At 42.9% G+C, this 16,785-nt stretch overlaps 1 protein-coding gene across 2 annotated transcripts in view; it reads right to left on the reverse strand.

The window, feature by feature from the left end:
* The window catches only part of LOC109889528 (transcription factor RFX4), a 37,950-nt gene that overhangs the window by 12,053 nt on the left and 9,112 nt on the right, over positions 1–16,785 (reverse strand). For both annotated transcript variants that reach the window (XM_031822939.1, XM_020481013.2), the window contains exons 5-14: positions 15,976–16,037; positions 15,344–15,557; positions 13,140–13,217; positions 8,025–8,188; positions 7,344–7,444; positions 7,113–7,171; positions 6,839–6,983; positions 5,905–5,999; positions 5,161–5,278; positions 2,398–2,517 (exon numbers count right to left, since the gene is read on the reverse strand). In XM_031822939.1, coding sequence (XP_031678799.1) covers positions 2,398–2,517; positions 5,161–5,278; positions 5,905–5,999; positions 6,839–6,983; positions 7,113–7,171; positions 7,344–7,444; positions 8,025–8,188; positions 13,140–13,217; positions 15,344–15,557; positions 15,976–16,037 — 1,156 coding nt within the window. The remainder of the gene's footprint in view (positions 1–2,397; positions 2,518–5,160; positions 5,279–5,904; positions 6,000–6,838; positions 6,984–7,112; positions 7,172–7,343; positions 7,445–8,024; positions 8,189–13,139; positions 13,218–15,343; positions 15,558–15,975; positions 16,038–16,785) is intronic.

The following is a 16,785-nucleotide window of genomic DNA, read 5'->3' on the forward strand; positions in this document are numbered from 1 at the left end:
GATGTCATTTACAAAATAGCCTCAAATACCCTACTCAACAAATTGGATGCAGTCTATCACAGTGCAATCCGTTTTATCACCAAAGCCCCATATACTACCCACCATTGCGACCTGTACGCTCTCGTTGGCTGGCCCTCGCTTCATACTCGTCGCCAAACCCACTGGCTCCATGTCATCTACAAGACCCTGCTAGGTAAAGTCCCCCCTTATCTCAGCTCGCTGGTCACCATAGCATCTCCCACCTGTAGCACACGCTCCAGCAGGTATATCTCTCTAGTCACCCCCAAAACCAATTCTTTCTTTGGCCGCCTCTCCTTCCAGTTCTCTGCTGCCAATGACTGGAACGAACTACAAAAATCTCTGAAACTGGAAACACTTATCTCCCTCACTAGCTTTAAGCACCAACTGTCAGAGCAGCTCACAGATTACTGCACCTGTACATAGCCCACCTATAATTTAGCCCAAACAACTACCTCTTTCCCAACTGTATTTAATTTTAATTAATGTATTTATTTTGCTCCTTTGCACCCCATTATTTTTTATTTCTACTTTGCACATTCTTCCATTGCAAAACTACCATTCCAGTATTTTACTTGCTATATTGTATTTACTTTGCCATCATGGCCTTTTTTGCCTTTACCTCCCTTCTCACCTCATTTGCTCACATTGTATATAGACTTGTTTATACTGCATTATTGACTGTATGTTTGTTTTTACTCCATGTGTAACTCTGTGTCGTTTTATCTGTCGAACTGCTTTGCTTTATCTTGGCCAGGTCGCAATTGTAAATGAGAACTTGTTCTCAACTTGCCTACCTGGTTAAATAAAGGTAAAATAAATTTAAAAAAAATTAAAAAGCGCAGAGAGCATCATGAAGAACAAGGAACACACCAGGCAGGTCCGAGATACTGTTGTGAAGAAGTTTAAAGCCGGATTTGGATACAAAAAGATTTCCCAAGCTTTAAACATCCGAAGGAGCACTGTGCAAGCAATAATATTGAAATGGATGGAGTATCAGACCACTGCAAATCTACCAAGACCAGGCCGTCCCTCTAAACTTTCAGCTCATACAAGGAGAAGACTGATCAGAGATGCAGCCAAGAGGCCCATGATCACTCTGGATGAACTGCAGAGATCTACAGCTGAGGTGGGAGACTCTGTCCATAGGACACCAATCAGTCGTATATTGCACAAATCTGGCCTTTATGGAAGAGTGGCAAGAAGAAAGCCATTTCTTAAAGATATCCATAAAAAGTGTTGTTTAAAGTTTGCCACAAGCCACCTGGGAGACACACCAAACATGTGGAAGAAGGTGCTCTGGTCAGATGAAACCAAAATGGAACTTTTTGGCAACAATGCAAAATGTTATGTTTGGCGTAACAGCAACACAGCTCATCACCCTGAACACAACATCCCCACTGTCAAACATGGTGGTGGCAGCATCATGGTTTGGGACTGCTTTTCTTCAGCAGGGACAGGGAAGATGGTTCAAATTGATGGGAAGATGGATGGAGCCAAATACAGGACCATTCTGGAAGAAAACCTGATGGAGTCTGCAAAAGACCTGAGACTGGGACGGAGATTTGTCTTCCAACAAGACAATGATCCAAAACATAAAGCAAAATCTACAATGGAATGGTTCAAAAATAAACATATCCAGGTGTTAGAATGGCCAAGTCAAAGTCCAGACCTGAATCCAATCGAGAATCTGTGGAAAGAACTGAAAACTGCTGTTCACAAATGCTCTCCATCCAACCTCACTGAGCTCGAGCTGTTTTGCAAGGAGGAATGGGAAAAAATGTCAGTCTCTCGATGTGCAAAACTGATAGAGACATACCCCAAGCGACTTACAGCTGTAATCGCAGCAAAAGGTGGCGCTACAAAGTATTAACTTAAGGGGGCTGAAAAATTTTGCACGCCCAATTTTTCTGTTTTTGATTTGTTAAAAAAGTTTGAAATATCCAATAAATGTCGTTCCACTTCATGACTGTGTCCCACTTGTTGTTGATTCTTCATAAAAAAATACAGTTTTATATCTTTATGTTTGAAGCCTGAATTGTGGCAAAAGGTCGCAAAGTTCAAGGGGGCCGAATACTTTCGCAAGGCACTGTACATGTCGTGTTTTGTTGTTGTTCAAATGCATTTCTCGTTGTTTTTGTAGCAGCAACAATACTGATGATAGTATGACAGGTCATTCCCAAGTCCTATACAGAAGTATTAGTAATATTATTATTATTATTAGTAATAGTAGGAGTAAAATGTAAAAGTAGTAGAAATTGTAGTACTAGTAATTGTGATTGTAGTAATACTAATAGTTGCAGTGGCAATGCAGTGCTGTAGTAGTAGTAGTATTGGAAGCAGTTCCCGTAGTAGTTGTTGACAGAGTGGGGGTCTGACCTGTGCTGCCCTCTGCCTTCATGGACCTCATGAGCTCGTTAGCCCTCTCCTGGCAGTGCAGGGACTCCAGTAGGTACAGCACATAGTCATCAAACATCAGGTGGATCAGGTGGAACGAGCCTACACACAGACAGACAGAGAGAGAGGTGAGATTAAAGTTTATTTATATTGACATATGCACGTTAACAAAGCTAGTTTCAAGGGCACATTTAAATTATTCGCTTTTATCATCTAGAAGGCGGAGACAGTACAGATGCATCAAAGCTGGGACCGAGAGACTGATTAACAGCTTCTATCTCCAGGCCATCAGGCTGTAACAGTCGCCACTGGCCAGCCTCCGCCAAGTACACTATCGTGAACTTTCGTTACTGTTACTAGCCAGCTACCACCTGGTACTCTACCCTGTACCTTAGAGACTGCTTTGCCCTATGTACAGTACGGAGGTTTACATACACCTGAGCCAAATACATTTAAACTCAGTTTTTCAAATTCCTGATATTTAATCCTAGTAAAAATTCCCTGTCTTAGGTCAGTTAGGTTCACCACTTTATTTTAAGAATGTGAAATGTCTGAATAATAGTAGAGAGAATGATTTATTTCAGCTTTTATTTATTTCATTACATTCCCAGTGGGTCAGAAGTTTACATACACTCAATTAGTATTTGGTAGCATTGCCTTTAAATTGTTTAACTTGGGTCAAACGTTTCGGGTTGCCTTCCACAAGCTTCCACAATAAGTTGGGTGAATTTTGGCCCATTCCTCCAGACAGAGCTGGTGTAACTGAGTCAGGTTTGTAGGCCTCCTTGCTTACACACACGTTTTCGGTTCTGCCCACAAATTCTCTATGGGATTGAGATCAGGGCTTTGACTTTGTTGTCCTTAATCCATTTTGCCACAACTTTGAAAGTATGCTCGGGGTCATTGTCCATTTGGAAGACCCATTTGCGACCAAGCTTTAAATTCCTGACTGATGTCTTGAGATGTTGCTTCAATATATCCACATAATTTTCCTACCTAATGATTCCATCTATTTTGTGAAGTGCACCAGTCCCTTCTGCAACAAACCACCCCCACAACATGATGCTGCCACCCCCGTGCTTCACCCCCGTGGTTGGGATGGTATTCTTTGGCTTGCAAGCCTCCCCCTTTTTCCTCCAAACATAACGATGATCATTATGGCCAAACAGTTATATTTTTGTTTCATCAGACCAGAGGATATTTCTCCAAAATTTACGATCTTTGTCCCCATGTGCAGTTGCAAACCATAGTCTGGCTTTTTTTATGGCGGTTTTGGAGCAGTGGCTTCTTCCTTGCTGATTGGCCTTTCAGGTTATGTCGATATAGGACTCATTTTACTGTGGATATAGATACTTTTGTACCGGTTTCCTCCAGCATCTTCATAAGGTCCTTTGCTGTTGTTCTGGGATTGATTTGCACTTTTTGCACCAAAGTACGTTCATCTCTAGGAGACAGAACTACTTAATTTTACTGGAATTTTCCAAGCTGTTTAAAGGTACAGTCAACTTAGCGTATGTGAACTTCTGACCCACTGGAATTGTGATACAGAGAATTATAAGTGAAATAATCTGTCTGTAAACAATTCTTGGAAAAATGACTTGCCAAAGCTATAGTTTGTTAACAAGAAATATGTGGAGTGGTTGAAAAACTTGATTTAATGACTCCAACCTAAGTGTATGTAAACTTCCGACTTCAACTGTATATAGAGTCATTGAACACTGGTCACTTGAATACTGTTTTACCCACTTTATATGTGTATACTGTATTCTAGTCATGGTTCATCCTATATAACTACTGCTGAACACACCTTTGCTCTGACCTTTCGGGCAGGGTTCGCAAAACTGCGGTACACCATTGATTATTATAGCATGTGAGGGAGCAGAACAACTGGGCAGTCATTGTCATCAAAAGAGACGGGGGGCTGTTTCTTGTTTCCTGGTACAAAGTCACTGCCCCAAATGTGACAGCTGACCCCTGGGTCTGGTATGGGAAATGACTGAGACTGTCCCTGGGGAAGGAAAGGCGCGTGACACAATTGTGACATTGTGCTGGTCACTCCAGCCATCGTGCGCATAATAAACACCAGCAGCTATTCACGGAATGGAGTAATGCAATACTGCTTGGTCATAAAATTGAAAAGATAGGCAAACCCATTGGGGGGGGGGGGGGAGTAGCCATTGTTAATTAACTGTTTTTGCACAGAGAGCTGTTTTATCAAAACACTGCAACCAGCTGTGGCTTTGATATTAACAGACAGGCCTGAAGGGGAGAGGAGAGGGAAGGGGAGTCATTTTTTAAACATTTTACAGCCCCTATATATTTCAGTGCCTTGGTCATGCACCGCTAGCTAGTAAAGTAAAGGCTAGGGGTGCCATGCCAACAAGGCAGCCATCTTACGACCACGCTTTCCCCCTGTTTTGGATTGGGAGAACAATTGAAGGGGATTCTCTGCTGAGTCTGGGCACAACTTTTCTTATTATCATTTCCCAAAAATGGGGTGAGGGGCTTAAACTACTTTTGGACCTATGTGCACAGTAGCATATTCATATCTCAGTTCAGCACGTTTTGGGACAATGCCCTGGGTAATCTGTTTGTGTTCTTCAAAGTCTTTTCTAGTCAACTACTGTCTGACACTAGTGACACCAGCAACATGCTCCAATAACATTACATAACCCCCCTATAACAAACGTTTTTCCTGTGTCGGCTAATACATGCCCCAGCCCAATGCTAGATCCAACCACTCACCAAAGCTAGGCGCACTGTGGAGGGTCATATCCCGGATGACTCGTGTCCCGAAGCACGACCACATGAGCAGGAACTGCTGGGCCACCTTCTTCAGGCACCCAGGCCTCTTCCCTGCCACCTAAAGGGGACATTTCCATGAGAAAAGAAGGGGAAGGGTTGGGGAGGGAGAGAATTAACCCCTGGGATCGTATTGGGGCTTAACCCTCAGGAACGAAAAACATGTCAACAAGTTAACTATTTAATTTGCCCCTGGGGACAGGCCTTCCCATTGAACCATTGTCTGGGGAGTCCAGGACGTTGCCATGGCAACAAAATTTTACAAGCCCATATCTGGAGCATAATGGCCACAAATGGGAGCCATGAAGACATCATTAACTAGGAGAGTGGCTCTGCATCAGCATGGAGAAACGGATGTCATTCAAATGCATAGTTTATTTTTAAAGGGCCATAATCCTTACTGATTTGCTGTATAAATATACTTCAACAATAAAATAACATATCGTCGCCCAGAATGGCCTTGGTAAATGTAACACATACGTCACTGTGGAAATTTTTAGGGGGACAATTGAAGAGGTTATTTCTATACTTTCCACTTACAAACAGCATACGCCATGCTGTAGCAATAGTAGAAAGCACATGCCTCTAGAAGATGTCTGGATGTTTCTGATGATATATCCTAGATCTTAACAGGGCATAAAATATATGTTTTTGTGGACATATGAAGTCATGAGTACTTTAACTGACCTTGACAACACAGCGGTCCACCATGGAGTCCAGCCACTCTATGTAGCCCTCTATAGGAGACTGCTCCTCCAAAAGACGGTCAAACTCCTGGTACACTGAGAGTGGAAGGAGACGAGAGCTGCATCTAGCCACAGTTTGTCAACACATAGCAACAGATAACAATTTGGATCAAATGAAGAAGTGGAAAAATTGTAGTGTGCGGACCTAAATAACCATTACTTAAATCAATCAAACTACCAAAACCAGCAGCATATACAGTATGTCTTGTATGTGGCTATGTATCTTATTTGTTGCTATTGTGCATCATTTCTCTCTGTCTAATAGAACAGAATGAGAGTTTTTTATGCGACACCAGCCAATCTGTGACCTGTGACCCTATCACGGCCATTTCAGAGGGATACTGCTGAAATGAATTTGAGATGCTCCACGGGGTGTTTCAGAGCAGAGTCAACTTGCTTAACCTTTCAGCCTCCATCATTACGGCTTGACTTTCCTGGCCGTGGGAATGAATGTCCAATGGGTGACATCTACTGTGTGTTATTGGCAGTTGTGGGTGTGTGGGAATGAAGTGCATTTCTCTCCTACAATGCATGAAGGAGAGCAAGCAATTTAAGTAAAGTGTATTGGAGCTCAAGAGGGTTGTTTAGAATGTGGCTTCTAGACTTTGGGACTAAACGTAACTTCATGTGAATGCTGTTACAGGGATTGTGTGTATGTGTGTGTGTGTGTGTGTGTGTGTGTGTGTGTGTGTGTGTGTGTGTGTGTGTGTGTGTGTGTGTGTGTGTGTGTGTGTGTGTGTGTGTGTGTGTGTGTGTGTGTGTGTGTGTGTGTGTGTGTGTGTGTGTGTGTGTGTGTGTGTGTGTGTGTGTGTGTGTGTGTTTGTGCACATAAGTCTGTGTCTGCGTCCCTACGTGTGGGCTTGTCTTGCCCTTACAGTGGATGATGAGCCGCCGTTGCTCCTCCCGTGTGTCCTCCATGGTGTAAAGTGTCTGCTTGGTGATGCTGTTCAGGTCCACGTTCCTCCAGTCCTCCATCATCTGAAAGGTGATGTCTGCACTGTGGATCACCGTCCGCGACGCCTTCCCAGAGACGCATCAAAACACACATTATTAGATAGTGCATTATTAGATGGTGATACACACTGCATATATCTTTATCAGTCATATCATCATGTGGATTTCATTACATTGATACAGGAATATAGCTACCTGACATAGATGGTTCAAAGATGTCTGCCGCTTGAGAACCTGAGAAAATCTTCTAGATACTGTGGATGAAATGGAGAGGAAATATGAACTGTTGTGCTTTATACAGAATACCATTTAGCTTTCGGAACCAGTATTCTAAAATCGGCGCTTTCTTCTTATTCTAAGTATATTATCATTGTTGTCATAATAGGAGTAAGAGTAACAATGTTATTTTTCAATGCAGACACCTACATTCGAACTTGATATTCCTCAGGTTTTCAGGCAGGTCGTGAAGTGCTACTTTAAGCCACTCATCCAGCTGTTTGGCAAACTTCCGGATAACCTGGGTCAAACTGGATCAACACACATAGATAAATAACGAGGCAAAACGAGAGCTTGGGACTATAGGCTCTATCTGCAGTTTTGCCAAACAAATTGGCATTGACATAGCCTTGTTCTGTTCAATGTTCTTTACCCATATACTCTAAATACCCCAATTCATGTTGTTAAATTAAAAAGAAGATAAAAATTGCTGACACCATTCAAACCAATGAGGGTTCAGAACTTTAAAGCCAATTGTCTCAGAATCACATTTAGGCAGATAGAACCTTATAGTCCCAACCCACTGGGCACAGATGTCATTTCAACATCTATTCCACATTGGGTCAACGTAATTGTATAACGTGGAAACAACATTGATTCAACCAGTGTGTGCCCAGTGGGAAGCTCTCAAATTGGCAAGTTTGCCAAGCCAGTCTTTTAAACAAACAATATACAGGTCAAAGTATGTTTAAAACTGTGTGGATCTCATGGACTGTCAGTCTTTGCATTCATAGATCTGTCTATGAATTTTAAATGTTGGGCTGAAACACAGGATTGTAGTATTACTCATCCCTGGGGAGTGGATAGGAGCGACAGTGCACACTCATTCACCTATCAGGCAGTGCTTGAAGAACTGTGGGCATGAGAACCCCAGAGATTGCCTTATAGAGGATGGAGTCACAGACGCCCACAATGTTGACCACAGTGGAGGAGCCCAGGACAGGGAGCATGTGTGGGGGCATGCCCTGCCAAAAGTGCAGCAGGAAGCTCTGGACCTGGAGACACCCAAGAGAGGAGGGTTATAGGAGGGTTATTGTCTTAACATCACATACAATACAACTAAAGAGACTAGAGAGACTCAAACAATATTGATGAACAATATTGTGAATTCAAGTTAGAAGCAGTTTCTTGTGATAGACTTGTAGCATAAACATTTGATTAAGGGTTATGAGATTAGATCATGAAAATGGGAGGTTTTAATTTGGAAGCTCATAATCTTTTCTTTTTTTGAACCAATTTCAAAAAGAGAATAAAAAAGTCCACAAAAAAAAGAAACACAAAGGCCTGTTCCATTTAGTGGGACTGGTAAATAAAGCATCATTTATTTTATTTATTTATTTCACCTTTATTTAACCAGGTAAGGCTAGTTGAGAACAAGTTCTCATTTACAACTGTGACCTGGCCAAGATAAAGCAAACCAGTGCAACACAAACAACAACACAGAGTTACACATGGAGTAAACAAACATACAGTCAATAATACAATTGAAAAAGTCTATATACAGTGTGTGCAAATGAGGTAGGATAAGGGAGGTAAGGCAATAAATAGGCCATAGTGGCAAAATAATTACAATATAGCAATTAAACACTGGAGTGATAGATGTGCAGAAGATGAGTGTGCAAGTAGAGATAACAGAAAATAACAGTATGGGGATGAGGTAGTTGGATGGGCTATTTACAGATGAGCTATGTACAGGTGCAGTGATCTGTGAGCTGCTCTTACAGCTGGTGAGGGAGATATGAGTCTCCAGCTTCAGTGATTTTTGCAGTTCTTTCCAGTCATTGGCTGCAGAGAACTGGAAGGAAAGCCAGCCGATAGAGGAATTGGCTTTGGGGGTGACCAGTGAAATATACCTGCTGGGGCGTGTGCTACGGGTGGGTGCTGCTATGGTGACCAGTGAGCTGAGATAAGGCGGAGCATTACCTAGCAAAGACTTATAGATGACTTGGAGCCAGTGGGTTTGACGACGAATATGAAGCGAGGGCCAGCCAACGAGAGCATACAGATCAGTGATGGGTAGTATACAGTATGGGGCTTTGGTGACAAAACGGATGACACTGTGATAGACTGCATCCAATTTATTGAGTAGAGTGTTGGAGGCTATTTTGTAAATGACATCGCCGAAGTCAAGGATCGGTAGGATAGTCAGTTTTACGAGGGTATGTTTGGCAGCATGAGTGAAGGAGGCTTTGTTGTGAAATAGGAAGCCGATTCTAGATTTAACTTTGGATTGGAGATGTTTAATGTGAGTCTGGAAGGAGAGATTACAGTCTAACCAGACACCTAGGTATTTGTAGTTGTCCACATATTCTAAGTCAGAACCGTCCAGAGTAGTGATGCTGGATGGGCGGGCAGGTGTGGGCAGCGATCAGTTGAAGAACATGCATTTAGTTTTACTTGCATTTAAGAGCAGTTGGAGGCCAAGGAAGGAGAGTTGTATAGCATTGAATCTCTTCTGGAGGTTAGTTAACACAGTGTCCAAAGAAGGGCCAGCAGTAAACAGAATGGTGTCATCTGCGTAGAGGTGGATCAGAGAATCAACAGCAGCAAGAGGGACATCATTGATGTATACAGAGAAAAGAGTCTGCCCGAGGATTGAACCCTTTGGCACCGCCATAGAGACTGCCAGAGGTCCGCACAACAGGCCCTCCGATTTGACACACTGAACTCTGTCTGAGAAGTAGTTGGTGAACCAGGCGAGGCAGTCATTTGAGAAACCAAGGCTGTTGAGTCTGCCGATAAGAATGTGGTAATTGACAGAGTCGAAAGCCTTGGCCAGGTCGATGAATACAGCTGCACAGTATTGTCTCTTATCGATGGTGGTTATGATATCATTAAGGACCTTGAGCGTGGCTGAGGTGCACCCATGACCAGCTCGGAAACCAGTTTGCATAGCGGAGAAGGTACGGTGGGATTCGAAATGGTCGGTGATCTGTGTGTTAACTTGGCTTTCGAAGACCTTAGAAAGGCAGGGTATGATAGATATAGGTCTGTAGCAGTTTGGGTCTAGAATGTCTCCCCCTTTGAAGAGGGTGATGACCATGGCAGCTTTCCAATCTTTGAGGATATCAGACGATATGAAAGAGAGGTTGAACAGGCTAGTAATAGGGGTTGCAACAATTTCGGCTGATAATTTTAGAAAGAGAGGGTCCAGATTGTCTAGCCCGGTTGATTTGTAGGGGTCCAGATTTTGCAGATCTTTCAGAACACCAGCTATCTGGATTTGAGAGAAGGAGAAATGGGGAGGCTTGGGCAAGTTGCTGTGGGGATCGCATGGCTGTTGACCGGGGTCGGGGTAGCCAGGTGAAAAGCATGGCCAGGCGTAGAAAAATGCTTATTGAAATTCTCAATTAGCGCAGATTTATTGGTGGTGACAGTGTTTCCTAGCCTCAGTGCAGTGGGCAGCTGGGAGGAGGTGCTCTTATTCTCCATGGACTTTACAGGGTCCCAGAACCTTTTGGAGTTTGTGCTACAGGATGCACATTTCTGTTTGAAAAAGCTAGCCTTTGCTTTCCTAACTGCCTGTGTATATTGGTTCCTAACTTCCCTGAAAAGTTGCATATCGCGGGGACTATTTGATGCTAATGTAGTACGTCACAGGATGTTTTTGTGCTGGTCAAGGGCAGTCAAGTCTGGAGTGAACCAAGGGCTACAGTGGGGCAAAAAGTATTTAGTCAGCCACCAATTGTGCAAGTTCTCCCACTTAACAAGATGAGAGAGGCCTGTAATTTTCATCATAGGTACACTTCAACTATGACAGACAAAATGAGGAAAAAAATCCAGAAAATCACATTGTAGGATTTTTAATGAATTTATTTGCAAATTATGGTGGAAAATAAGTATTTGGTCACCTACAAACAAGCAAGATTTCTGGCTCTCACAGACCTGTAACTTCTTCTTTAAGAGGCTCCTCTGTCCTCCACTCGTTACCTGTATTAATGGCACCTGTTTGAACTTGTTATCAGTATAAAAGACACCTGTCCACAACCTCAAACAGTCACACTCCAAACTCCACTATGGCCAAGACCAAAGCGCTGTCAAAGGACACCAGAAACAAAATTGTAGACCTGCACCAGGCTGGGAAGACTGAATCTGCAATAGGTAAGCAGCTTGGTTTGAAGAAATCAACTGTGGGAGCAATTATTAGGAAATAGAAGACATACAAGACCACTGATAATCTCCCTCGATCTGGGGCTCCACGCAAGATCTCACCCTGTGGGGTCAAAATGATCACAAGAACGGTGAGCAAAAATCCCAGAACCACACGGGGGGACCTTGTGAATGACCTGCAGAGAGCTGGGACCAAAGTAACAAAGCCTACCATCAGTAACACACTACGCCGCCAGGGACTCAAATCCTGCAGTGCCAGACGTGTCCCCCTGCTTAAGCCAGTACATGTCCAGGCCCGTCTGAAGTTTGCTAGAGAGCATTTGGATGATCCAGAAGAAGATTGGGAGAATGTCATATGGTCAGATGAAACCAAAATATTACTTTTTGGTAAAAACTCAACTCATCCTGTTTGGAGGACAAAGAAATGAGTTGCATCCAAAGAACACCATACCTACTGTGAAGCATGGGGGTGGAAACATCATGCTTTGGGGCTGTTTTTCTGCAAAGGGACCAGGACGACTGATCCGTGTAAAGGAAAGAATGAATGGGGCCATGTATCGTGAGATTTTGAGTGAAAACCTCCTTCCATCAGCAAGGGCATTGAAGATTAAACGTGGCTGGGTCTTTCAGCATGACAATGATCCCAAACACACCGCCCGGGCAATGAAGTGTGGCCTAGCCAGTCTCCAGATCTCAACCCCATAGAAAATCTTTGGAGGGAGTTGAAAGTCTGTGTTGCCCAGCAACAGCCCCAAAACATCACTGCTCTAGAGGAGATCTGCATGGAGGAATGGGCCAAAATACCAGCAACAGTGTGTGAAAACCTTGTGAAGACTTACAGAAAATGTTTGACCTCTTTTATTGCCAACAAAGGGTATGTAACAAAGTATTGAGATAAACTTTTGTTATTGACCAAATACTTATTTTCCACCATAATTTGCAAATAAATTCATGAAACATCCTACAATGTGATTTTCTGAATTTATTTCTCTCTAATTTTGTCTGTCATAGTTGAAGTGTACCTTTGATTAAAATTACAGGCCTCTCTCATCTTTTTAAGTGGGAGAACTTGCACAATTGGTGGCTGACTATATACTTTTTTGCCCCACTGTATATCTGTTCCTGGTTCTACATTTTTTTAATGGGGCGTGCTTATTTAAGATGGTGAGGAAGGCATCCTCTACTGACGGAATGAGGTCAATATCCTTCCAGGATACCCAGGCCAGGTTGATTAGAAAGGCATGCTAGCTGAAGTGTTTTAGGGAGCGTTTGACAGTGATGAGGGGTGGTCGTTTGACTGCAGACCCATTACGGACACAGGCAATGAGGCAGTGATCGCTGAGATCCTCATTGAAGACAGCAGAGGTTTATTTGGAGGGCAGGTTGGTTAGGATGATATCTATGAGGTTGCCCGTGTTTACAGATTTGGGTTTGTACCTGGTAGGTTCATTGATCATTTGTGTGAAATTGAGAGCATCAAGCTTAGATTGTAGGATGGCCGGGTTGTTAAGCATGTCCCAGTTTAGGTCACCTAACAGCACGAGCTCTGAAGATAGATGGGGGGCAATCAATACACATATGGTGTCTAGGGCAACAGAGGAACAGAGGAGGAGTAGGATAAGGGTACGGCTAAAGGTTATAAGAACTGGCCGTCTAGTACGTTTGGAACAGAGAGTAGAAGGAGCAGGTTTCTGGGCGTGATAGAATAGATTCAAGGCATAATGTACAGACAAAGGTATGCTGTGAATACAGGATGTGAATACAGTTGAGGTAAAACTATGCATTGAGTGACGATGAGAGAGTTATTGAGGTGGACAGATATGAAAAGTGGCTTGCCTCGTCAAAGTTTGCACGTATTACTGTATCCAGTATCCTCTGGCAGTGAGTTCTGTACATCATGATGAACGTTGACACCTGTAGGAAAATGCAGAGAACACAGTGCATTCGGAAAGTATTCAGACCCCTTGACTTTTTCCACATTTTGTTACGTAACAACCTTATTCAAAAATGTATTAAATTGTTTTTTCCCTCATCAATCTACACACAATACCTCATAATGACAAAGAAAAAACAGGTTTTTAGAAATGTTTGCAAATGTATAAACATTTTTTTAACTGAAATTACATATACATAAGTATTCAGACCCTTTACTCAGTACTTTGTTGAAGCACTTTTGGCAGCGATTACAGCCTTGAGTCTTCTTGGGTATGATGCTACAGGCTTGGCACACCTGTATTTGGGGAGTTTCCCCCATTCTTTTCTACAGATTCTCTCAAGCTCTATCAGGTTGTATGGGGAGCATCGATGCACAGCTATTTTCAGGTTTATCCAGAGATGTTCAATCAGGTTCAAGTCCGGGCTCAGGCAGGGCCACTCAAGGACATTCAGAGACTTGTCCTGAAGCCACTCCTGTGTTGTCTTGGCTGTGTGCTTAGGGTCGTTGCCCTGTTTGAAGGTGAACCTTCGCCTCAGTCTGAGGTTCTGAACACTCTGGAGCAGATTTTCATCAAGGATCTCTCTGTACTTTTCTCCAGTCATCTTTCCCTTGATCCTGACTAGTATCCCAGTCCCTGCCGCTGAAACACATCCCCACAGCATGATGCTGCCACCACCATGCTTCACCGTAGGGATGGTGCCAAGTTTCCTCCAGACGTAACATTTGGCATTCAGGCCAAAGAGTTCAATCTTGGTTTCGTCACTCCAGAGAGTTTTGTTTCTCATGGTCTGAGAGTGCTTTAGGTGCCTTTTGGCAAACTCTAAGCGGGCTTTCATATGCCTTCCGTCTGGCCACTCTACCATAAAGGCCTGAGTGGTGGAGTGCTGCCGAGATGGTTGTCTTTCTGGAAGGTTCTCCCATCTCCCAGCTCTGTTAGAGTGACCATTGTGTTCTTCGTCACCTCCCTGACCAAGGCCAAACTGATTGCTCAGTTTGGCCGGTGGGCCTGCTCTCAGAAGAGTCTTGGTGGTTTCAAATTTCTTCCATTTAACAATGATGGAGGCCACTGTGTTCTTGGGGACCTTCAATGCCACAGAAATGTTTTGATACCCTTCCCCAGATCTGTGTCGGAGCTCTACGGACAATTCCTTTGAACCTCATGGCTTGGTTTTTGCTCTGACATGCATTGTCAACTGTGGGACCATATACAGACAGGTGTGTGCATTTCCAAATCATGTCCAAGCAATTGAATTTACCCCAGGAGGACTCCAATCAAGTTGTAGAAGCATCTCAAGGATGATCAATAGTTACAGGATGCACCTGAGCTCAATTTCGAGACACATAGCAAAGGGTCTGAATACTTATGTAAATAAGGTATTTCTTTTAAAAATGTTGTCTAAATGTTTTTGCTTTGTCATTATGAGGTATTGTGTGTAGATTGGGGGGGGAAATTATTTAATACATTTTAGAATAAGTCAGTAACGTAATAAAATGTGAAAAGGTCAGGAGGCTTGACTGCTTTCTTAATGTACTCTAAATGCATGGCAATAACGTGGTCCAAGTCGGTAACACAATTCTACTTATCAAAGGGACATACTGTTTCTTAGTGACTTTCTTAGTGAATGACCAGGATGCTGCTTCAGTTAGGATATATTCTAATCGGGGAACTGGATTCAACTACAATATTTATACGGCAGCTAGTGTTTTCAAGTGATATAATACACGAAGGGATTGATACAAAAAACAAGACAATAAATCCCTTCCAAGAGCCTCAGCAGCAATAAATACCTGTAACAGGTCCCACGCCAAAACTATGTTACATAAAACCAGCTTTAGAGATCAGCAACTCACAAACCATTGAAAATGATGACCCCCTCTTTTAAAAGCAGGACAGCTAGAGCTTGTCCTTTGTCCCGCATTGGATCTTATTATCTCCCCACAAGATTAAGAGTTAGTGAGAAGCCAGAAACATATAAATCCTCAAGGTCCTTCTTCTCTTAACCCAGACTCAGTGAAGGTCCGGGGCAGATAAAAGGAGAGAGCCAGAGGGTGCGAGAGGGACGAAAGAGGAGGGGGTTGTGGGACGTTTTAGAGTCCTGTTTACCTTCTCTTCTGACAGACTGGCGGGCAGATTTAGGTCTTTGACATTTGGAAAGTCTGGCAGGAGCGTCCCCAGTTTGGAGCGTGGTGAATACGCCACTGTTTGCTTGGTGACCTCCTTCTTGCCAGTCTCGTTCACCCACGCTGCCCCCTTCTTGGAATACATCACATCGTAGTACTGGGAACTCTCCTTCACAGCGATGCCATAGTAGTGGTACCTTGAGGGAATAGTTGTTAGAGATGTGTATAAATGGAAAAAAACTTTTTCACAGTCATCTTTTCTTGCTGTGGATTTATTTGACCAACATTTCCACTAAAGAGCCTTAATCTGGGTGTGAGGGTGTGGCAGGTCATCATAGGATTTTGAGGGGTTGCATCCTCAATAGTGAAGAGTACTGGCTTGAAGAATCCTTAAAAGCAGGCTCTCACTCTTCACTATCTCCATCCAACTATCATTCTCCGATACTGAGTATTTTTTCATTGAAAGGTTGAGCTTTTAACTTTCATCATACAAAACAATGGTGTTTCTCTTGAATTAATGAAAAAAATACGAAAACCAATGTGCACAAAGAAGGACATGACAGCTCATGCATTGAGGAATTTTGATCATAAAAGTAGAAAACAACGTTGACTTACTTTGACTGTCCCCTGGTCCCCAGTCTTCTTGTGGTTAGTTGTGGAAACTGTTGTCTAATAATCTGTCAGAATCAGAGAATTTTGAAGTGTATCAATTATTTTTCCTCTGTGAGATTCTTCATGCTTTTTGATGTGTATATCCTCCATGTAAAGCACCTATTAAAAATGCATTATCACTCTTGACAGGACATCACACTGTAGATGTAAAGGAAGAGATACACTAAAAGGACAACTCAAGAAAAAAGTCCACAATTTCCTCAGCTAGCGGCTGAAGTAACAACCCCATCCAGAATTATTGATATTCTTGTACAGCTCAAAGAATGACAGGAAAATCCATATTGAACATATCAATGAATCAAGTGAAAGTATCTCAAATGTTTTGGGTTAGTATCTGTTTAATGAGGTCTGTTCTAGATGTGAAGAGCTGTGAAGTTCCCAGAGCCTTAAACCCCAGGGAGGTCTGTATTGGAGAAAAAGGCTTTTTTTTTTACATGTTCAGGGGTATTATTTTTATATATATATATATTAAAAACCTCTACAAAATCTCTCCCCTCCCCCTCTTTCTTTTTGTCCATGAGATTGGCTCCTTGGTTCAGCTCCTGGTGCAGAAACTTTAGCAAACAGTGGAGCTTTCCATTGTGTGGGGTGAAAAAAGAGGCCAAGCTGTGAAGTTTCTGTCAGGCCCCGCTTGATAAATGAGCAGACAGGGAGGCAGCCCAGGCCCTTGCTCGTTTTTTTGTCCCGAATCAATGAAGCCTTCCTAAAGGACACCCCACACTGCTCCAGCCACTGATCTAACATTCCGCAACA

The sequence above is a fragment of the Oncorhynchus kisutch genome, linkage group LG4 (genome assembly GCF_002021735.2).
Source record: "Oncorhynchus kisutch isolate 150728-3 linkage group LG4, Okis_V2, whole genome shotgun sequence".
Taxonomy (NCBI): Eukaryota; Metazoa; Chordata; class Actinopteri; order Salmoniformes; family Salmonidae; genus Oncorhynchus; species Oncorhynchus kisutch.